This window comes from Diaphorina citri, unplaced genomic scaffold, assembly GCF_000475195.1.
Source record: "Diaphorina citri unplaced genomic scaffold, Diaci psyllid genome assembly version 1.1 scaffold277, whole genome shotgun sequence".
Taxonomy (NCBI): Eukaryota; Metazoa; Arthropoda; class Insecta; order Hemiptera; family Psyllidae; genus Diaphorina; species Diaphorina citri.
This window is the reverse complement of record NW_007377713.1, coordinates 147,238-170,355: the sequence shown is the minus strand read 5'-3', so window position 1 is coordinate 170,355 and position 23,118 is coordinate 147,238. Positions and strand designations below refer to the sequence as shown.

The 23,118-nt window shown below is 38.1% G+C and overlaps 3 protein-coding genes across 3 annotated transcripts in view; all 3 read right to left on the bottom strand.

Annotated features, from left to right (window-relative positions):
- The window catches only part of LOC103506972 (protein strawberry notch-like), a 45,873-nt gene extending 45,535 nt beyond the window's left edge, over window positions 1-338 (bottom strand). Inside the window, 1 exon segment of the mRNA XM_026821933.1 lies at window positions 306-338. Within this exon segment, the coding sequence (XP_026677734.1) occupies window positions 306-338 (33 nt within the window).
- Window positions 339-4,425: 4,087 nt separating this feature from the next.
- On the bottom strand, window positions 4,426-22,918 carry LOC103506970 (40S ribosomal protein S6). Its single transcript, XM_026821936.1, has 5 exons — window positions 22,894-22,918; window positions 19,002-19,147; window positions 17,280-17,501; window positions 15,698-15,973; window positions 4,426-4,644 (listed from the first exon to the last, which is right to left on the bottom strand). The coding sequence occupies exons 1-5, from the start codon at window positions 22,916-22,918 to the stop codon at window positions 4,441-4,443; spliced, it is 873 nt and encodes a 290-aa protein (XP_026677737.1). The 3' UTR covers window positions 4,426-4,440.
- LOC113466482 (40S ribosomal protein S6-like) lies at window positions 12,202-14,235 on the bottom strand. The gene is made up of 2 exons (XM_026821937.1): window positions 14,093-14,235; window positions 12,202-12,453 (listed from the first exon to the last, which is right to left on the bottom strand). Exons 1-2 carry the CDS (start codon window positions 14,096-14,098, stop codon window positions 12,217-12,219), a joined length of 243 nt encoding a protein of 80 aa, XP_026677738.1. The 5' UTR covers window positions 14,099-14,235; the 3' UTR covers window positions 12,202-12,216.
- Window positions 22,919-23,118: the final 200 nt, after the last annotated feature.

Genomic DNA, 23,118 nt, shown 5'->3' with positions numbered 1-23,118 from the left:
TTACGAGTAATGAAATTTACTTAGACAATGATAAAACAAAGAAAATATAGGTACACCATCCTAAATTCATTTCAAAATGAGTTTGTAAAAGAGATGATTTAGGGTGGGACTTGGGAGCAAAGGGGATAGAGAAGGAAGCATTACATAGGAGGATGTGGAGGGGTAAGATAAAGGAGGGTAACACTGACCCCAAAATAAATAAGATTGGGAAAAGGTGCAGAGACATAAGGAGAAGAAGAAGAAGAAGAAGATCATTGGTCCTAAAGAGCAACACTCACTCATCAAGGGGTAACAATACAACTTACAGTGGGTATACTTGGAAATGTTTGTGTACCCATTGTTTTACAAATTTTAGATATTAGATTCTTGGAAAAAAAAAAATTTCTTCTTAATTCCCAACACCCTCACGAAAAGCAGGCAAGAAAATGAACAAATTGATTTTATTCCACAAACATATAGGTAACAACATAAATAGGAAATAGGTATAACATTTAAATCAACATAAAATAGGCAGGTATAACATTTAAATTCAACATGCCTTTTTTTTAGTAGAGAGAGTAGGATAGAAACCTAGAACTGAAAAGAAATAATTCTGAATTACATCAATCAAGAGAACATGAGCTCAGAATCTCCTTATTATAGTATAATGTCCACAGTATAAAACGACTCCACAGAACATAGGGAATTCTGCCAGTAGCTGGACTGTGGTACTAATCAACTCTCTAAATTGGTACTAATCAACTCTCTAAATAATAATGATAAAAACTTGGGGCTCTCCTTAGGGATATTTTTTAATCCCCATCAACTCATCATTGATAGCATCATCTCAGCACTTGAGTGGAGATGACTTTTTCAAATATGGAGAAGCGTGAGGGAACGACTCGACAACAGATATGATGGTGGGGAAATGATAAAAAAGAAAAAAAAAATCCCATTGTTGATGCTAACTGACATGGATGGGAATTAAAAAAGCTCGGAGCTCAATTGAGGATTCTCATGTAAAAAATAATTCAACCTAACATAAATAAAACGAAGCGTTCAAAAATCACATTCACAAATCTGTTTTCGATTTTAAAATCCGTCGTGTACTTGCCGAGATATGCGGCGAGTGCTAATATTTTGACAACACTGCACGTGACGTCACGCCATAGTTGAAAAAAACAACAAAGAAACACTTGCTTGCATTTTCCATTTGAATATTTGAGACTGTTCTTTTTCGTCAGTTTTGAGCTTATTTCTAGAGCTAGAGACTTGAAATTTGGTATGCAGCTGTAAAATGTGACAAGGATGCGGCACGAAACTTTTGGTTAAGATCGGTGCAACGGTTGGCGGCATTTTACCGCTTTTGGGCGGTTTTCCGGGTAATTTAACAAATTTTTCAAAATTTCCAGTCTACTTTTCCAAGATTTTCCACCCTATTCCCACTGCGCCGCAGCCGACCTGCCTGGGTTCATCTAATGGCATAACCCCCACTCACAAAACAAGAGATACAAATCTCTTAGTGTGAGTGGTAGGCTAATTTACATTTTTTTGTACAGGTAGGCATTAAATATAATAGATAAAGATTACTCAATTCTTGCCTGGAATGGGTATTAGTATCCAGGTACAATAATATCAAATTCTGTCATAATGATGTCCCTTCTTGATTGGAATTGGGTGTCGTTTACCATTTATTTGTATAATTATTATTAGATATTATTTTACCTACTTGTACATCTATTATAAAACTACAATGTTAAAAATAAAAAGCCATTATTACAAATTACAACCTGCTATCTATAGACTAGATCAAGTGGATTAGTGAATTTGATATAGAAATTGTTCCAAAACAATAATTCTTTATGCTCTTAAGTTGTTTAACATGTTTTCTAAGGAGGGAATCGAAAATGGTGTAAACAAAGTATTTCTTCAAAGAGGGAGACACTTTGGGCCACGAAAGCCCAAGATATAAAAATGAAATTTCCTTTGTGTAGGTTCTGTAGGAAATGGGACAATTTTGGCGAAAATAAAAGAACAAACCATGTAGGTATAATTGTATCAGATAAAACGTGTCTAAATGAGCATAGGAATGTCATCACAAGACATAGCGACATATCTGACTAAACTAAGCTCCGCGTCAAAATTAGCGCAACAATGCAATTTTCAAAAAAAAAATAATTAAAATAGTTTTGTTCTCGGATGAAACGCGAGTGTGTTTAAACTCGCCAGATGGACGTGAGCGAGTGTGGAGGAGGCGTGGCGAGAGGTTCACTGACGCCTGTATGTCAGAAAGGGAGCCCTATGGAGGAGGGTCAGTCATGTTCTGGGCCGGCATTTCTTCCGAAGGTCGCACGGAGTTAGTCAGTGTCCCGAGCCCGACCTTAAACGCCGAAAGGTATGTGACAGACATCCTTGAAGAACATGTGGTCCCTTTATCCCGCATTCAAGGAACAGACTTCATCCTAATGCATGACAATGCTCGTCCCCACGTGGCTGCAAGGGTGACGCAGTTCCTTCAAGAGGCCAGGATAGGCACCTTACCCCACCCTGCGATAAGTCCTGACCTCAATCCCATTGAACATGCTTGGGACATGTTAAAAAGAAGAATTCGAGCCAGAGATCCTGCTCCAGCTACTCTACCTGAGCTGGAACAAGCAGCCAAGGAGGAATGGCGAAACATCCCTCAAGAAATGTTTCGTAACTTGGTGAGGAGCATGAAGAGACGCCTCCAAGCTGTGATTAAGAACAGGGGAGGCAATACTTCTTACTAGGGTCAACTACGGCATAAGAATACCTGCCTATCAGGAAGCATGGTGTGTTTAATAAATAAGGGTTTTTTTCTTTGTTTTCAACAAATCCCTAATTCGTTCAAAATAAGGAATAAAAATGGACTTTTGAAATAAAAAACTACCCAAAATTAATTGTTTTTATTATTTCTTATCTTTTCTATTAGGAAATTTAATAAAACTTCAAGTAGTAATGAAAAAAGGTCAAAAATTTCATGTGTTGCGCTAATTTTGACGCGGAGTGTATAATGTCCACAGTATAAAACGACTCCACAGAACACGGGAAATTCTGCCAGTAGCTGGACTGTGGTTGAACTTGAAACAAAGCCTTTTTATTCAACACAAAATTCCAAAATTAAATACTATTATTAAAATAAATGTATCAGTCAATAATACCACAGAGCAATGTACGAGGAACAAAGAGTGGGGTAAGGTGACTGTTTTTGATTTAACAGTATTCCTAGTCCTAGACTCCCATAAAGAACTGGAGCTGTTCAAAACAGGCGTACCAACTGTAGAGATATTACATTGGTCAAAATGTGCTGGTGAGAAAACATAAGCCAACAGGATTCATGTATATTTGTTTGTAAAACGAGTAATAGTAATTTGGTCTAATAGTAATTGCTGGTGAGAAAACATAAGCCAACAGGATTCATGTATATTTGTTTGTTCTGTTCACAGAAGGTAAAACGAGTAATAGTAATTTGGTGTGAGAAAACATAAGCCAACAGGATTCATGTATATTTGTTTGTTCTGTTCACAGAAGGTAAAACGAGTAATAGTAATTTGGTGTATCAGATAAAACGTGTCTAAATGACCATGGGAATGTCATCACAAGACTTAGCGACATATCTGACTAAACTATAATGTCCCACGGTATAAAATGACTCCACAGAACATAGGGGATTCTGCCAGTAACTGGACTGTGGTTCAACATGGAACTAAGCTATTTTATGCAACAAAACTATTCAAATTAATACTATTAGGTATCTCAGTAATGTATCAGTCAATAATACCACAGAGCACTGTATGAGGAACAGAGAGTGGGGTAAGGTGACTGTTTTTGATTTAACAGTATTTCTAGACTCCCATAATGAACTGAAGCTGTTCAAAACAGGCGTACCAACTGTAGATCCATTAGATTTTTCGAAATGGGCTGTTGACAGAACAAAAATCTAGAGGAATCATATCACTTTGTTCATAGTTTTTGATTTAACAGTATTTCTAGACTCCCATAATGAACTGAAGCTGTTCAAAACAGGCGTACCAACTGTAGATCCATTAGATTTTTCAAAAAGGGCTGTTGACAGAACAAAAATCTAGAGATTCTAGAGGAATCATATCACTTTGTTCATAAAAGGTACAACGTACAACCAGTAATTGGAATTTAATGTGTCAGATAAAACGTGTCTAAATGATCATAAGAATGTCATCACAAGACATAGCGACATATCTGACCAAACTATAATGTCCACAGTATAAAACGACTCCACAGAACATAGGGAAATTCTGCAAGTAGCTGGACTGTGATAGAGGGAAGTGACGACTTCAAACCGCATAGAACTGAGAACAAAAAGCTCTATGGTTTTTACAACTATTTTTAGCTCAAGTCGTCACTTGTAAATTGACTGCCTCAATATAAAGTCTACACATATATTATAACAGCAAGGCAATCTCAATATAAATTACCTCCTTTAGCAGTGGCAGGTGTCTCTTTGGCTCCCTTTGCACCCTTAGCTGGAGCGGCAGGGGCGGCAGCACCTTTAGCTCCCTTTGCCGGGGCAGCAGCAGCGCCTTTAGCTCCCTTTGCCGGGGCAGCAGCAGCGCCTTTAGCTCCCTTGGCCGGAACAGCGGCGGCAGCAGCACCCTTGGCGCCCTTCACTGGAGCAGCAGCAGCTCCCTTGGCTCCCCTTGCTTTGGCGCAGGGCTGGGGCTGCTTTGGTTACTGGGGCGGCGGAGCGGGTTTCTTCGCGGCGGGGTTCACTGGACGCGGTAGAATATAATAACAGCGCCGCAGGCGAAATTTTTGAACATTTTGGTCTAAAATCTTCAGAAATTCAGTCTCATCGAAATCCTAATCTTCAGCTCCGCAGGAGAATTTTTTTTAAAAAGCATGAAGCTGAAGTTTGTCATTATACAGTCTACAGATTCACATATCCTGGGGGGATGAAGGTTAACACAAAAAAGGGGGAAATGAGCAGCGCCGCAGGCGAAATTTTTGATAATTGTGAGCTACAATTTATAGAAACCAGAATTAACGAAATTGAATTTTTTGTGGCCACAGACGAAAATTTTGGTCTCTAATATTAAAAAACTTAGTTATCAAAAACACAAAATTTGGCGCCGCAGGCGAATTTTTGAAGATTTTGGTCTACAATAGGACGTGCAGCAGACTTGTCAAAGGAGTAATCTTCAGGGCCTCAGTCGAAACTTTTCAGTAAGTATGTAACCTGTAGCTTGTCATGTGTCAGTTTTTTATGTAATTAAATACGTGTAAAAGACGAGTATAGTTATTCCCCCCAATACATTTCTATAGAACACAAAATGACAGCGCCGCAGGCGAAATTTTTTTCGAGAAAATTTAAGTAGCTCCTTCAAGGTTGCATAGGTACTTTTTTTTACTGACCAAAGTCTTTTTCTCGTTTTATAAGCTTTGAAATATTCCTAAAACTTTTTCATGAAGAGACAAAATTTCAGCGCCGCAGGCGAAATTTTTGAGAGATTATATGTTGCCCCTTCATGGTTGCATACTTTTTTAATTGAAATCTTTCTTTGTCTTTTTTTAGGCTTTGAAAAATTCCCTGACTTTTTTCGATTTTTGGCACTTTTTCGTGAAATTCCCTGACTTTTCCCTGACTTTTCCAGTCTCCATGAAATTCCCTGACTTTTCCCGGTTTTCCAGTCTGGTAGACACCCTGGCTAGAGACTTGAAATTTGGTATGCAGCTGTAAAATGTGACAAGGATGCGGCACGAAACTTTTGGTTAAAATCGGTGCAACGGTTATGATACATCTACTAAAAATTAATGCGGCTCGCGGCTAACAATTTAAGGTTCAATGCGACCCGCGGTCACCTTGAGTTTGTGCACCCTTCGTGTAAATGGTTACTTTGGTTACTGACCTAAATACGAGTAGTGACTTTAGTTTTCCTTCTGTACTATTAAACTGTAACAAGTTGAAAATGGAAATGATAACTGTATGCTATATAGACCCCCCTGAATGGTCAGCCACTCACCTGAAGGGTGACAGGTGTGATGAGACGTTGGATCTTGGGCGCCTTGTAGAGCTTGCGGACTTTCTTCTTGCCCTCCTTGGCGGGTTTGGGGGGGAGCGTACGCTTGATGACGTATTGTCGTACGTCGTCTTCCTTGCTCAGGTTGAATAGCTTGCGGATTTTGGACGCACGCTTGGGTCCGAGCCGGCGAGGAATGGTTGTGTCGGTAAGCCCGGGGATTTCCTGACAAAAAAAAATCATTTTATTAGTGCTACTCACTTCAGATCGATCATTTCAGGTACTAATAATTATAAGTCCGAGCCGGCGAGGAATGGTTGTGTCGGTAAGCCCGGGGATTTCCTGACAAAAAAAAATCATTTTATTAGTGCTACTCACTTCAGAATCTTCAGATCGATCATTTCAGGTACCAATTATAATAAGTAAGTAAGTAAGTTTCTTTTTCTTGTTCAAAAATTTCGATTCTACTATGTATTTAAATATTCAGTTTACTCATTTAGTAAACTGTAAAACTCACTCAAGAAAATTCCCTAAGAAAGCCTCAAAGGCACGATCTGACCCAAAATTAATGAGCAAAAGATCTTTAATGTTTTGAAATTTCCGCCAAATTTCATCAGAATCGGAGACACTATTTACGGCGAAGCAAATGGTCTTCAAGTTAACTCACTTACTTATTAATGCATTTATTTAATTTTGAAATCCTTTGTAAATACTATTTTACTTAGGTTATTTATGAAAATGGATACTTACGAGTTGGTTATTTATCCCGACTCGGAGTTTTGTCTATATTTCATAGACATTTTCAAGGGAAACTGAGTGTAGGTATTGTTGTTGTTGATAGTGACAGTGGTGAGGGTGTAGACACTGTCACCTGTACCATGAACAAATCGAAATACACAAGGCCGTGCGTAGTGGGCAATGTGTTAATGAAATAGTGGAAACGATCACTAACCTCGGAATGGTATGAGCTAGAGACTTGAAATTTGGTATGTAGATGTCAAATGTGACAAGGATGCGACACGAAACTTTTGGTTTTTTTGGTATGTAGTTCACAAATGTGACAAGGATGCAACACAAAACGTTTGGTTGAGATGGTTGCTGCGTGACCAGCTGATCAGTCATCAGGTGACAGTGTCTACACCCCCACCACTGTCACTATCAGCAACAACAACACCTACACTCAGTTTCCCTTAAAAATGTCTATGACATAGACAGTCGGGATAAATTGGTAAAAATTTCACTGGAAATGTACGAGTTGGTTATTTATCCCGACTCGGAGTTTTGTCTATATTTCATAGACATTTTCAAGGGAAACTGAGTGTAGGTATTGTTGTTGTTGTTGATAGTGACAGTGGTGAGGGTGTAGACACTGTCACCTGTACCATGAACAAATCGAAATACACAAGGCCGTGCGTAGTGGGCAATGTGTTAATGAAATAGTGGAAACGATCACTAACCTCGTCTACAAGAGGGACCAGCTGATCAGTCATCAGGTGACAGTGTCTACACCCCCACCACTGTCACTATCAGCAACAACAACACCTACACTCAGTTTCCCTTAAAAATGTCTATGACATAGACAGTCGGGATAAATTGGTAAAAATTTCACTGGAAATGTATCAGTCAACCCTCGAGCACCATTTTTCTCCTTTACTGTACGTCAGACTCCGAAAAATTGGGGTCGAGGGGCCCAGCCACCCCCCTCCCCTACCCTCGAGCTTCATTTTTCTCCTGCACTGTAGGCCAGAATCCTGGATACGGCCCTGAACTAAAGCTACGTTTTCACTTGGACATTTGCCGCGTGATCCGCCAGGCTGCAAAAGCCACCCAACTATAAACGTGTCCCGCGGCACCAGTGAAATGTCGTGCCGTAAATGTCGGCCAAGTGGAAACGTAGCTTAAGATGCTGCACACAAAAATTGCTTTGTAAATTTGGTGTATCTGATAAAACGTGTCTAAATGACAATGGGGATGTCATCACAAGCGACATACATATCTAACCTATAATGTCCACAGTATAAAACGACTCCACGAATTATAGAGAATTCAGCAAGTACATATTATGTAGCTGGACTGTGGTAATCAATCGGGAAAAGGAATGAAAGTAAAAACCAATGTAACTACTAATGACAGCTGAACAAAGTGTTCTCAACAGAAACCAAGTATCATACTGCTTTGTTTAGCAAAGATCTAAGATCAAATAATATTTTTATTGTATCAGATAAAACGTGTCGAAATGTGATGACGAGCATAAGAATGTCATCACAAGACATAGCAACATATCTGACTAAACTATAATGTCCACAGTATAAAACGACTCCACAGAACACAGGTACTTCTGCAAGTAGCTGGACTGTGGTACCTATTTGATCAAGAAAAGGAAAGAAATTAAAAACGAATAAAGTAATCAATATTAGCTGAAAGAAGTGTTTTCAATAGAAATCATCCTGGATCGTTTAACAAAGATCTACCATATAATAACATTTGTACTGTATCAGATAAAACGTGTCTAAATGATCATAAGAATATCATCACAAGACATAGCAACACATCTGATTAAAGTATAATGTCCACAGTATAAAACGACTCCACAGAACACAGGGAATTCTGCCAGTAGCTGGACTGTGGTATTAAACTAAGAAGATATGAAAATTTAAATACAATAGGTACACACTTATTTCATAAAACTTGGGTGAACCTACCAGTAAGTTTTACAGCTACAGAAGATATTGCTGTGTAATAGTGGTCTCTAAAGACCTGCTTAAACTATGTAATGTTAATTTTGTAATGTATCAGTCAATATTACCACAGAGTACTGAATGAGGAACAGAGAGTGGGGTAAGGTGACTGTTTTCGATTTAACAGTATTTCTTGACTCCTATAATGAACTGAGGCTGTTCAAAACAGGCGTACCAACTGTCCATCTGAGGAAGCACAAGGATGATCCCCGGGGACTTTTAGGAGAAAACACGTCTCAACGTGTTCTATCACCTGGGAAAAAGTCAGCTTTTCTCTAAGAATTTCCAACATTCGTGTTTTTTCGATCTACCTGATGGAATTTTGAGCGCCGCAGTCGAAACTTTTCAAAAAATATTCTCCTAATCGTAGCTGAACACTAAAGGGGGTCAGTTTCCATGACTCAATGATAACTACACTGGTCTTGCACACGGCAGAGCCGGGTTCAGTGCCCATTTTTGCCTAAGTAGGTACCAAACTTTTTTTTTGCATAAAGGTAAATTTGTATACCTATTTTAATTGGCTATTAGGAGCTAGGAAGTGCTGAGCTCTCTTGGATGAACTAGGAACTATTCCTGCAAGTGTTATCTTTGTTCTGATCTGTGCTGTGGATTCTGTGGTTGATTCTTTTATCTTTTGTTTTCGAAGAGTACGGAGGTTTTTTCGATTTCACGAGTGCTTGATGCAATTTCACGAGTGCTTGATACATTGCCTGGCGCTTTGGAGCAAAATGGTTTTATATACCGTCTGGGGCAGAATGGTACCCTATACCCTAATGGGAGAATGGTTCCCCAGGGTCCATTCTGCCCCAAGGTGTTTTGTGGGTATAAGGTATAGGATCATTTTGCCCCAGCCTTGGGGCAAAACGGTCTTTTTTGGTACCCTCATAATAATATTTTTAGTTTTTTTTTTTCCAGTTATATACATACTTATATCGTTCTTGTCTGGTCTAACCCCTGAAAAAAGAAGGTCTGGCGGGCCACATGTGGCCCGCGGGTTACTAGTTGGAAACCTCTGACCTATATTAACAGACAACTGGCGTAGATCCCACTATTTTTTTGTAGCCAAAACCAAATGTCAGTCCAAAGCAATCACCCTATCTAGGGCTGATTGACACGTTGACGAAAAAGGCCGACCCCGCCTAAACACGGGAAAAGGCGATGAAGAAAACTCGCGTAAAAGCGTAAAACCCACCCCGCAGCATTGGGCATTTAGGAGCCCTGCATGGACACAAATACAATAATTTGGCGTAAACTGGCGTAAAAGCGTAAAACCCACCCCGCAGCACTGGGCATTCAGGAGCCCTGCATGGACATAAATACAATAATTTGGACCATCCACCCCAAAACCAATGTAACTACTAATGACAGCTGAACAAAGTGTTCTCAACAGAAACCAAGTATCATACTGCTTTGTTTAGCAAAGATCTAAGACCAAATAATATTTTTATTGTATCAGATAAAACGTGTCGAAATGTGATGATGAGCATAAGAATGTCATCACAAGACATAGCAACATATCTGACTGAACTATAATGTCCACAGTATAAAACGACTCCACAGAACACAGGCACTTCTGCAAGTAGCTGGACTGTGGTGCCTATTTGATCAAGAAAAGGAAAGAAATTAAAAACGAATAAAGTAATCAATATTAGCTGAAAGAAGTGTTTTCAATAGAAATCATCCTGGATCGTTTAACAAAGATCTACCATATAATAACATTTGTACTGTATCAGATAAAACGTGTCTAAATGATCATAAGAATATCATCACAAGACATAGCAACACATCTGATTAAAGTATAATGTCCACAGTATAAAACGACTCCACAGAACACAGGGAATTCTGCCAGTAGCTGGACTGTGGTATTAAACTAAGAAGATATGAAAATTTAAATACAATAGGTACACACTTATTTCATAAAACTTGGGTGAACCTACCAGTAAGTTTTACAGCTACAGAAGATATTGCTGTGTAATAGTGGTCTCTAAAGACCTGCTTAAACTATGTAATGTTAATTTTGTAATGTATCAGTCAATATTACCACAGAGTACTGAATGAGGAACAGAGAGTGGGGTAAGGTGACTGTTTTCGATTTAACAGTATTTCTTGACTCCTATAATGAACTGAGGCTGTTCAAAACAGGCGTACCAACTGTCCTTAGGGCAGAGCCACCACTTGGTAATCTTGATCATTTTCTTGTTCTGACTCCGTTAAAATGCAACTTCAGTCAAGTTCAAACAAATATTAGCATCTGTAGATTCATGCACAGGATATAAAAATGTTTACAAACAAAAGGTTAACAATGAGGCTGTAAACCTGTGGGTTACCTGAATCATTCATGAAAAAAAAAAAAGACATTTCCTTGATCATGTATGTTCTTCAGACCGAAGTTTATCTCCCTATCTCTTTCAATGTATCTTTGCAGGACCACTTTCAAATGGAACATATTAGATAGGAACGACAAAAGTACCTAAGTAATGAGAGGACAAGCCTAGAGAAAATATTCATTCTGGAGTAGGTTATCTTTGTGAGAGGAAGGTATAGTGTCTGTCCTAAATTTTTACATCTGTATCACCCATCACTTGCTAGAGCTTGCAACTTCAAGGTTTTCCCGAATAATATGGGTAGGTATAGTGTATCAATCAATTATATCACAAGATGCATCATAAAATACATCAGGTGGAAAGTTGAGATTGAACAATATGAATACTGTTACAGTTTCTTTGAACTTGTGTAAACAGAGTCATTTACACAAGCAAAACGTATCCACTGTGAAACACAATAATAATAATAAACAGCTACACCTCAGTGTAGCCCACCTCAGTGTAAGAGGATGTGCTGAGCTGGACCCACCTTAAAATTTTCTGACTGAACTATTCTGATTGCAGATAGGTATGGATGAAAAATCCTCTAATTATTTTGTGGGTTAATTTTTACACAGAGTTTTCTTAAGAGTATGGTTAATTGTTACAACCTGAGTTATGCATACCTCACTAGTAATCAAACATGGGTTTGCAGCAAGAAAAATTGTAGCTCATTGGATAATGTGACAGGGTTGAATATTCACAAGACCACTGGAGTGGGTCTAGCAAATTAAAAGAGTTCATAATCCTGTCCTACCATTCAATTCTGAGATGGGACTAACCTAAGGCCATTTGTTCAAGATGATATTGTAAACTCCCAGGAAATAATTACATTGAAAAGAAGGCTATATTGTTATAAGAGCCCAAAATTTTAATCTTCTTCTTGTAGTGCCGTGTCCTAGAGAACGTTGGCTATCATGACTCCTATTTCTTGTTTGTCTTGGGCAGCTCTGAATAGTTGTTCTGAGGATTTCTCAAACCAGGTTCTAAGATCTCCCAGCCATGAAAGTCTTCTTCTTCCCCTCGGTCTTCTGCCAAAATTTTAATAAATGACCTAATTAAAGTACTGGGATAATATTAACTATGATTTCAATTTAAAAGTTAAACAAATTTCTAAACTTACCAACACAAAAATATCAAAATAGACTTACCATTGGTCAAAACTCCCTGCTTCATAGGGAAACCTTGTTTGTCGTTACCACCAGAAATACGAACAATGTATCCTTTCCATTCATCTCCAATGGAATCAGCTGGTACTTCCATGCCCATGCGTTTGTCATAGAACACTCGCAACTTATGCTCGTCAGCAATTTCCACCAGCTTTTGACAGCCGGTGGCTGGGTAAGAGATGTTCAACTGAAATTAAAACCAAATTACAAATTAACACATTGTTTGAAAACTTGGATCTTGTTTGATCAAAGAAGAGATGAGGCTTTTGTTACCGACTTCTTAGAATTATTTTAAAATTGGCGTAAGGATTATTTTATGATCTGAAAGTCCAAGTAAAAGGGGGGAAGAAAAATCACAAGGAAGTGCTCTTTTTCACTACCTAGGTGTAAAATTACAATCCTATGTTGAACTAGAGGTTGTCCTTTGTACGGGATCAGTGTGGCATAAGAGTCATAACTTTGAGGTGCTGCCATTTTGAATCAGTATGGAATATGGCAAATTTAAATAGCCTATTTCACCTATTTTTTTATGATCTGAAAGTCCAAGTAAAAGGGGGGAAGAAAAATCACAAGGAAGTGCTCTTTTTCACTACCTAGGTGTAAAATTACAATCTTATGTTGAACTAGAGGTTGTCCTTTGTCCGGGATCAGTGTGGCATAAGAGTCATAACTTTGAGGTGCTGCTATTTTGAATCAGTATGGAATATGGCAAATTTAAATAGCCTATTTCACCCTCAGTACTCTTCTCAACAACCACAAAGAATTTCATCAAAATTGCAGTGGGCTTTTTCAAGAGTTCTAAATTTGAACAGTCCAGCATAGACAAGGAGCAAGTACATCAACACTTCTCACAATTGTTTTCACGGAATATGGCAAATTTAAATAGCCTATTTCACCCTCAGTACTCTTCTCAACAACCACAAAGAATTTCATCAAAATCGGTCAAGCCATTTTTTCATGAAAAGAGGACAATAAAAGGTCCATCAGAGTAACAGTGCCATAACAGACAGAGATACATGTACATGTTTCTGTGTATGCAATATGCAACAATTTAGTTGAATTTTGCATTATTTTCATAGTATAACTTGCGGAGTAAGCAGTTTAGCCTTCTTTCTCTTGGTGCTCAATGGCAGATTTCGAAAATCTGGCTTTTGCATAAATCCAGTCCGTGGATTGAGCTATTTAGAGTTGCTCAATTGCCGAATTTTGGAGAATGAGCATTTTGCACTTTTTACTCCGCGGAGTGAGCTATTTTTTCGCTCATTGAGCGAATTCGGGTATAGAGCCTAACAGACATATCAGGAAGTGTACGAAAGTGTCTCAGATCCACTTGGCTCTTCAGACCAAGTGAATACATAAGAAACATTTTCAAGTTACTGTTCACAGCGAGCGAACTTGCCAAGTTAATAGAATGGAAACTAGGCCAGATTAGATGCTGTGATAAATGAAAGTTAGGAAGAAATGTAAATATCTTCATGGTTTGAGCGTTTCTCTCATTGACCTATTGAAACAAGAAGATCAAGCTTTCCACCCTATGGTTTAGGTTAAGAAAGCCAAACTTTAATTAAATATAGATAATTCTTAAAATATAAGCTTAAACCCTGATAAAAAAAACTTGGTACAAATGCGAAAAAGATAGGAAATAATAGGAAGACGAAGGAGATTTACAGACAGGATACTATCCCTGGATCTCAGCGATATGTTAGGTATCCATCCGGTAGACCCAAAAATTTATCCGAGTTTATCCGGAGGATCATTGAGAAAGTTCGATTTCAACTCTTTGCCAACAAAAGCTCGAAGTATTGGAATTAGAAATAAGAACTTACCTTCATGTCGGTTTAATTTCCAGATATTAATTAATAAAAAATAAATGTCAGAACAGTTTCAAAAGACATCCATGGCGAGTTCACGTCAAAAGACGAGCAAGAGGACAAGAGGATTTGTATTTGTTTAGATGTGGGATGCGGAATTTTGAGGTTAGAAATCAACAAACTGCGTGAAGACATGCGTTTGTATTTAGATGAAAAATCCCGCTGATTCATTTTTCCCTCTACCGATTTTTTCCCACGATGTTCCGGAAACCATCAGATCGGATTTTCGGATTTCGAAAAAATAAATAAATAGGTAAATAATAATAATAATAATAATAAAATAATACCTACATATAGTATATGTACCTCCCGGTAGGTATTGTAGGTAGGTGCATATGTTACTTATAGGTGGATTAGGTTAGGTAGGTAATTATGTAGCGTTGAGTAGTTGTATGAATTATTTAGGTTTGATATTGATAATAATTCATAATGTGCGAAACTTCATCCTACCTATACAGACCTACAACTCCCATAACATAATTATACACATAGGTAAATCATAGATTGATATATAAATACCTACCTAGGTACCTATCCTTAACTCCTAGACTAGATTATACCTAGACAGGTACCTCCTGGTAGGTAAAGCCTACGTAGCTAGGTAGGGGAACACGGGGCAAAACGGTACATCGGGGCAAAACGATCACCCACCCTTTTTATAGCCCAGGAAAAATAAGGTTTGTGTTGGAAATTTTTAGAGAAACCCGTGTTAATATCAGGTAAGGAATCACGCCGCTCCGCCTAAGAATGGCCGTAGCTGTGTCCCTGTGCATTCGATATAAACATAATATACATCATTCTAAAGCTAAGAAAATTATCTACAACTTTTATTGCGCTATATTTTTATTGTCAAATGATTTCTAAAAAGTTATCTACAAAATAAGTCGAAAGAAATTTTCTAAAATGCCTTTAAATGGAAATTACGGCAAATTAGTAGGTCTTATTGAAAAACCACCTGCAGTGAAAATGTAGCCCGTTTAGTTTAGATTTGAATAAAAAAAAGACCATCCAGTTCGGATAAGTACTTTGGGAGATATCGGCATTTTCCCACAGGCCTACAAAGCTACCTTCAAGTAGCTGTATCTGAGGAAGCACAAGGATGATCCCCGGGGACAAATCATAGATTGATATATAAATACCTACCTAGGTACCTATCCTTAACTCCTAGACTAGATTATACCTAGACAGGTACCTCCTGGTAGGGAAAGCCTACGTAGGTAGGTAGGGGAACAAGGGGCAAAACGGTACATCGGGGCAAAACGATCACCCACCCTTTTTATAGCCCAGGAAAAATAAGGTTTGTCTTGGAAATTTTTAGAGAAACCCGTGTTAATTTCAGGTAAGGAAACACGCCGCTCCGCCTAAGAATGGCCGTAGCTGTGTCCCTGTGCATTAAATATAAACATAATATACATCATTTTAAAGCTAAGAAAATTACCTACAACTTTAATTGCGCTATATTTTTTGTCAAATGATTTCAAAAAAAGTTATTTACAAAATAAATCGAAAGAAATTTTCTAAAATGCCTCTAAATGGAAATTACGGCAAATTAGTAGGTCCCACTGGAGCAGCAGCAGCTCCCTTGGCTCCCTTAGCTTGGGCGGCAGGGGCTGGGGCTGCTTTGGTTACTGGGGCGGCGGGAGCGGGTTTCTTCGCGGCGGGTTCACTGGACGCGGTAGACAGACGCAGGGATGAGGAGCGTCTACGCTTGCGTTCATCCTCCTTGGCCTTCTTCTTCTCCTTGATGCGGATAGCGAGGAGTTTGGCATACTCAGCCGCTTGTTCCTTGCGCTTCAGACAACGGCGCTTCTTCAGGGCGAGCAGATGTCTTTTACGCTGGAAACAGGAAATGAGGGAACATTATTATTTTTATTCATTCGGATCATTAAACTACGAGAGAGTGGTTCAGGGAACAAATATCACAGAGGAAATCTCCTTTACGTGTTCAACATGTTTGTCAAATTCCATCAAAATCTGACAACCCATTCAAGAGTTGTGGAAAAACATGTAATAGAAAAACTCGATACCTACATTAAAAGTTAAAACTTGGAACTCATTATGTTCTTTCAGTGAGAAATTTTTCTAGGGATTATGAAAGTAGGTCCTCACAAGGGTTCAGCTGAAGAAATGTGTTTTGTTAGTGTAGATCAGGTGTGCACAAACTACGGGCCGGCAGGCAACTTCAGGGCCGCAGGCGAAACTTTTCAGTAAGTATGTAACCTGTCATGTGTCAGTTTTTTATGTAATTAAATACGTGTAAAAGACGAGTAGGTATAGTTATTCCCCCCAATACATTTCTATAGAACACAAAATGACAGCGCCGCAGGCGAAATTTTTCGAGAAAATTTAAGTAGCTCCTTCAAGGTTGTATACTTTTTTTTAATGTGTGCGGCCTGCGAGCTCATTTTGATTTTTAAGGAAAAATTAATTTAAAAAATATAAAAAAAAAGAAAATAAAAATGTGTAAAGAGGATTTTTATTATTATTTTTCTGAATTTGATCTACAACCTGTTTTTAAAAAATTTCGCCTGCGGCGCGACGCTCTACTTTATTTTGCTCCTTTTAATGTTCAGCTGTAATGTGAAGAAAAAAGGTGTAGGAAGAATCTCAGAATTATGTGTAGGGTGTCGGACTGAAATAAATAAAGTCAAAAATTAATTCACGACAAGTTTCAGATACACACTTTTTTGAAAAATTTGCCTGTGGACCAGTACAGTAGATTTGAAGTTTGATCAGGCTGTGTTTCTTAAAGGTTGAATTTTTATGATTTTTGTGTGTTAAATTACCTAAAAAATACGTCAAAATTGACGAGCTTTGGACACAGTCTTTAAAAAAATTTGTGGCACTATTTACTTCTGATTTATTTTCAATAAAACGGGAAGGGGGGGGGGAGTCGGTAAGATTAGATGCTGCCTACAAAATGATACATCTACTAAAAATTAATGCGGCTCGCGGCTAACAATTTAAGGTTCAATGCGACCCGCGGTCACCTTGAGTTTGTGCACCCTTGGTGTAAATGGTTACTGACCTAAATACGAGTAGTGACTTTAGTTTTCCTTCTGTACTATTAAACTGTAACAAGTTGAAAATGGAAATGATAACTGTATGCTATATAGACCCCCCTGAATGGTCAGCCACTCACCTGAAGGGTGACAGGTGTGATGAGACGTTGGATCTTGGGCGCCTTGTAGAGCTTGCGGACTTTCTTCTTGCCCTCCTTGGCGGGTTTGGGGGGGAGCGTACGCTTGATGACGTATTGTCGTACGTCGTCTTCCTTGCTCAGGTTGAATAGCTTGCGGATTTTGGACGCACGCTTGGGTCCGAGCCGGCGAGGAATGGTTGTGTCGGTAAGCCCGGGGATTTCCTGACAAAAAAAAATCATTTTATTAGTGCTACTCACTTCAGATCGATCATTTCAGGTACTAATTATAATAAGTAAGGAAGTTTCTTTTTCTTGTTCAAAAATTTCGATTCTACTATGTATTTAAATATTCAGTTTACTCATTTAGTAAACTGTAAAACTCACTCAAGAAAATTCCCTAAGAAAGCCTCAAAGGCACGATCTGACCCAAAATTAATGAGCAAAAGATCTTTAATGTTTTGAAATTTCCGCCAAATTTCATCAGAATCGGAGACACTATTTACGGCGAAGCAAATGGTCTTCAAGTTAACTCACTTACTTATTAATGCATTTATTTAATTTTGAAATCCTTTGTAAATACTATTTTACTTAGGTTATTTATGAAAATGGATACTTACGAGTTGGTTATTTATCCCGACTCGGAGTTTTGTCTATTTCATAGACATTTTCAAGGGAAACTGAGTGTAGGTATTGTTGTTGTTGTTGATAGTGACAGTGGTGAGGGTGTAGACACTGTCACCTGTACCATGAACAAATCGAAATACACAAGGCCGTGCGTAGTGGGCAATGTGTTAATGAAATAGTGGAAACGATCACTAACCTCGTCTACAAGAGGGACCAGCTGATCAGTCATCAGGTGACAGTGTCTACACCCCCACCACTGTCACTATCAACAACAAACAACAACACCTACACTCAGTTTCCCTTGAAAATGTCTATGACATAGACAGTCGGGATAAATTGGTAAAAATTTCACTGGAAATGTTCCCCACCACTGTCACTATCAGCAACAACAACACCTACACTCAGTTTCCCTTAAAAATGTCTATAAAATAGACGAAACTCCGAGTCGGGATAGATAACCAACTCGTAAGTATCCAATTTCATAAATAACCTAAGTAAAATAGGAGAAAGCCATCTGTTCCAAGAACAAACCTTATCTGTTTAGGATAAAATTGGCCCCAGGTGGAAATGGAACCCGCTAACCAGAATTTAAGTAGCTACCTATAATGGAACTGTACTACTTACTTCTTATCCAACAATATCATTCGTTTGCTATCCACAACACTGGACTTGGATCTATTGCCTGTACAAGACTTGGCCATGCTGGCAGAGGTGAAGATTTGCGTACAAGTAACAGAGAGTGGGGTAAGGTGACTGTTTTTGATTTAACAGTATTTCTAGACTCCCATAATGAACTGAGGCTGTTCAAAACAGGCGTACCAACTGTATAGAATTTAAAACAATTAAATAAAATTCGTATCTCTAGATTACAGATGGATAAATAATGAAATAATAGCATGTAAAAATCGACAAAATGGAATAAAAGAGATAAACTTTGTAACAGAAAACTTAACTCGTTATCCAAAGGGGCAGGTTCAACCATTATCGCATTTAGCTCAAGCAAGACTTTGGGTCTTTTTTTCTTCTTCAATTTATAAAATACATACCTACCTACTCAATACAATGTTGAAGGGAAAAAAATATTCAAAGTGTACATACCTGTTCTCCCTTGCGCACAACAACCAGGGCCAACACACTCAAGTTGGAATCTACAATGCAGCCTCGTACAGACTTTCTTTTCCTCTCACCAGTTCTACGGGGTCGGTAGCATGAGTGTCCTTTGGACAGGAGTAGACGAACACGTCCTACGCAGAGAAGAGAAAAAGGTTTTGGAAACTATTAGAAAAAACAAAAAGATTTCATCAGCTGGCCACTATTCCTTAAAAAAGTACTTGGCATAATTGCTGGAAAGAAACTTTCAAAAATATTGTGGAACCAATATAAATTTATTGTTGCTATAACTTTAATAAAGTAGTCTAACTAAAGCAGGGCTGTATTTAGGAGGGTAAAGCCCCCCCCCCCTCGAGCACCATTTTTCTCCTTTACTGTACGTCAGACTCCGAAAAATTGGGTTCGAGGGGCCCAACCACCCCCTCTTCTACCCTCGAGCTTCATTTTTCTCCTGCACTGTAGGCCAGAATCCTGGATACGGCCCTGAACTAAAGCTACGTTTTCACTTGGACATTTGCCGCGTGATCCGCCAGGCTGCAAAAGCCACCCAACTATAAACGTGTCCCGCGGCACCAGTGAAATGTCGTGCCGTAAATGTCGGCCAAGTGGAAACGTAGCTTAAGATGCTGCACACAAAAATTGCTTTGTAAATTTGGTGTATCTGATAAAACGTGTCTAAATGACAATGGGGATGTCATCACAAGCGACATACATATCTAACCTATAATGTCCACAGTATAAAACGACTCCACGAATTATAGAGAATTCAGCAAGTACATATTATGTAGCTGGACTGTGGTAATCCATTGTGAAAAGGAAAGAAAGTAAAAACCAATGTAACTACTAATGACAGCTGAACAAAGTGTTCTCAACAGAAACCAAGTATCATACTGCTTTGTTTAGCAAAGATCTAAGATCAAATAATATTTTTATTGTATCAGATAAAACGTGTCGAAATGTGATGACGAGCATAAGAATGTCATCACAAGACATAGCAACATATCTGACTAAACTATAATGTCCACAGTATAAAACGACTCCACAGAACACAGGTACTTCTGCAAGTAGCTGGACTGTGGTACCTATTTGATCAAGAAAAGGAAAGAAATTAAAAACGAATAAAGTAATCAATATTAGCTGAAAGAAGTGTTTTCAATAGAAATCATCCTGGATCGTTTAACAAAGATCTACCATATAATAACATTTGTACTGTATCAGATAAAACGTGTCTAAATGATCATAAGAATATCATCACAAGACATAGCAACACATCTGATTAAAGTATAATGTCCACAGTATAAAACGACTCCACAGAACACAGGGAATTCTGCCAGTAGCTGGACTGTGGTATTAAACTAAGAAGATATGAAAATTTAAATACAATAGGTACACACTTATTTCATAAAACTTGGGTGAACCTACCAGTAAGTTTTACAGCTACAGAAGATATTGCTGTGTAAAAGTGGTCTCTAAAGACCTGCTTAAACTATGTAATGTTAATTTTGTTAATGTACCAGTCAATAATACCACAGAGCACTGTTTTAAATACAATAGGTACACACTTATTTCATAAAACTTGGGTGAACCTACCAGTAAGTTTTACAGCTACAGAAGATATTGCTGTGTAATAGTGGTCTCTAAAGACCTGCTTAAACTATGTAATGTTAATTTTGTAATGTATCAGTCAATATTACCACAGAGTACTGAATGAGGAACAGAGAGTGGGGTAAGGTGACTGTTTTCGATTTAACAGTATTTCTTGACTCCTATAATGAACTGAGGCTGTTCAAAACAGGCGTACCAACTGTCCTTAGGGCAGAGCCACCACTTGGTAATCTTGATCATTTTCTTGTTCTGACTCCGTTAAAATGCAACTTCAGTCATATTTTTCTCATCAATGCATAACTGAGTTTTAGGACACCCTCCTTGATTTAAACTTCTTGGAACCAGAAGTTCATTTCCCACTGAAGAGAAGGGAAAATCTCAACATACTGACACAGTTTTGCATTAAAAAAGAAAAGTACCTAGCGTACCAACTGTCCTTAGGGCAGAGCCACCACTTGGTAATCTTGATCATTTTCTTGTTCTGACTCCGTTAAAATGCAACTTCAGTCAAGTTCAAACAAATATTAGCATCTGTAGATTCATGCACAGGATATAAAAATGTTTACAAACAAAAGGTTAACAATAAGGCTGTAAACCTGTGGGTTACCTGAATCATTCATGAAAAAAAAAGACATTTCCTTGATCATGTATGTTCTTCAGACCGAAGTTTATCTCCCTAAAAGTACCTAAAGTTCAAACAAATATTAGCATCTGTAGATTCATGCACAGGATATAAAAATGTTTACAAACAAAAGGTTAACAATGAGGCTGTAAACCTGTGGGTTACCTGAATCATTCATGAAAAAAAAAAGACATTTCCTCGATCATGTATGTTCTTCAGACCAAAGTTTATCTCCCTGTCTCTTTCAATGTATCTTTGCAGGACCACTTTCAAATGGAACATATTAGATAGGAACGACAAAAGTACCTAAGTAATGAGAGGACAAGCCTAGAGAAAATATTCATTCTGGAGTAGGTTATCTTTGTGAGAGGAAGGTATAGTGTCTGTCCTAAATTTTTACATCTGTATCACCTATCACTTGCTAGAGCTTGCAACTTCAAGGTTTTCCCGAATAATATGAGCCTAGAGAAAATATTCATTCTGGAGTAGGTTATCTTTGTGAGAGGAAGGTATAGTGTCTGTCCTAAATTTTTACATCTGTATCACCCATCACTTGCTAGAGCTTGCAACTTCAAGGTTTTCCCGAATAATATGGGTAGGTATAGTGTATCAATCAATTATATCACAAGATGCATCATAAAATACATCAGGTGGAAAGTTGAGATTGAACAATATGAATACTGTTACAGTTTCTTTAACTTGTGTAAACAGAGTCATTTACACAAGCAAAACGTATCCACTGTGAAACACAATAATAATAATAAACAGCTACACCTCAGTGTAGCCGAACTTGTGTAAACAGAGTCATTTACACAAGCAAAACGTATCCACTGTGAAACACAATAATAATAATAAACAGCTACACCTCAGTGTAAGAGGATGTGCTGAGCTGGACCCACCTTAAAATTTTCTGACTGAACTATTCTGATTGCAGATAGGTATGGATGAAAAATCCTCTAATTATTTTGTGGGTTAATTTTTACACAGAGTTTTCTTAAGAGTATGGGTAATTGTTACAACCTGAGTTATGCATACCTCACTAGTAATCAAACATGGGTTTGCAGCAAGAAAAATTGTAGCTCATTGGATAATGTGACAGGGTTGAATATTCACAAGACCACTGGAGTGGGTCTAGCAAATTAAAAGAGTTCATAATCCTGTCCTACCATTCAATTCTGAGATGGGACTAACCTAAGGCCATTTGTTCAAGATGATATTGTAAACTCCCAGGAAATAATTACATTGAAAAGAAGGCTATATTGTTAAGAGCGAGATGGGACTAACCTAAGGCCATTTGTTCAAGATGATATTGTAAACTCCCAGGAAATAATTACATTGAAAAGAAGGCTATATTGTTATAAGAGCCCAAAATTTTAATCTTCTTCTTGTAGTGCCGTGTCCTAGAGAACGTTGGCTATCATGACTCCTATTTCTTGTTTGTCTTGGGCAGCTCTGAATAGTTGTTCTGAGGATTTCTCAAACCAGGTTCTAAGATCTCCCAGCCATGAAAGTCTTCTTCTTCCCCTCGGTCTTCTGCCAAAATTTTAATAAATGACCTAATTAAAGTACTGGGATAATATTAACTATGATTTCAATTTAAAAGTTAAACAAATTTCTAAACTCACCAACACAAAAATATCAAAATAGACTTACCATTGGTCAAAACTCCCTGCTTCATGACCTATACGAGAGAAAGCAGAAGAAAGATTATACCTACAAGGAAAGAATGTCAAAATTGAGCTGACTGGAAAAGGCTGAAACTGAACCCGCATCATAGGTAGGTACCTACATATAAGCCTAACCCATCCCTTGGGGCTTGGGGCAATTGCCCCAACACCTGAGCCTCAGAGCTCAGAGTGAGTTTTTTGTGTATGGAGT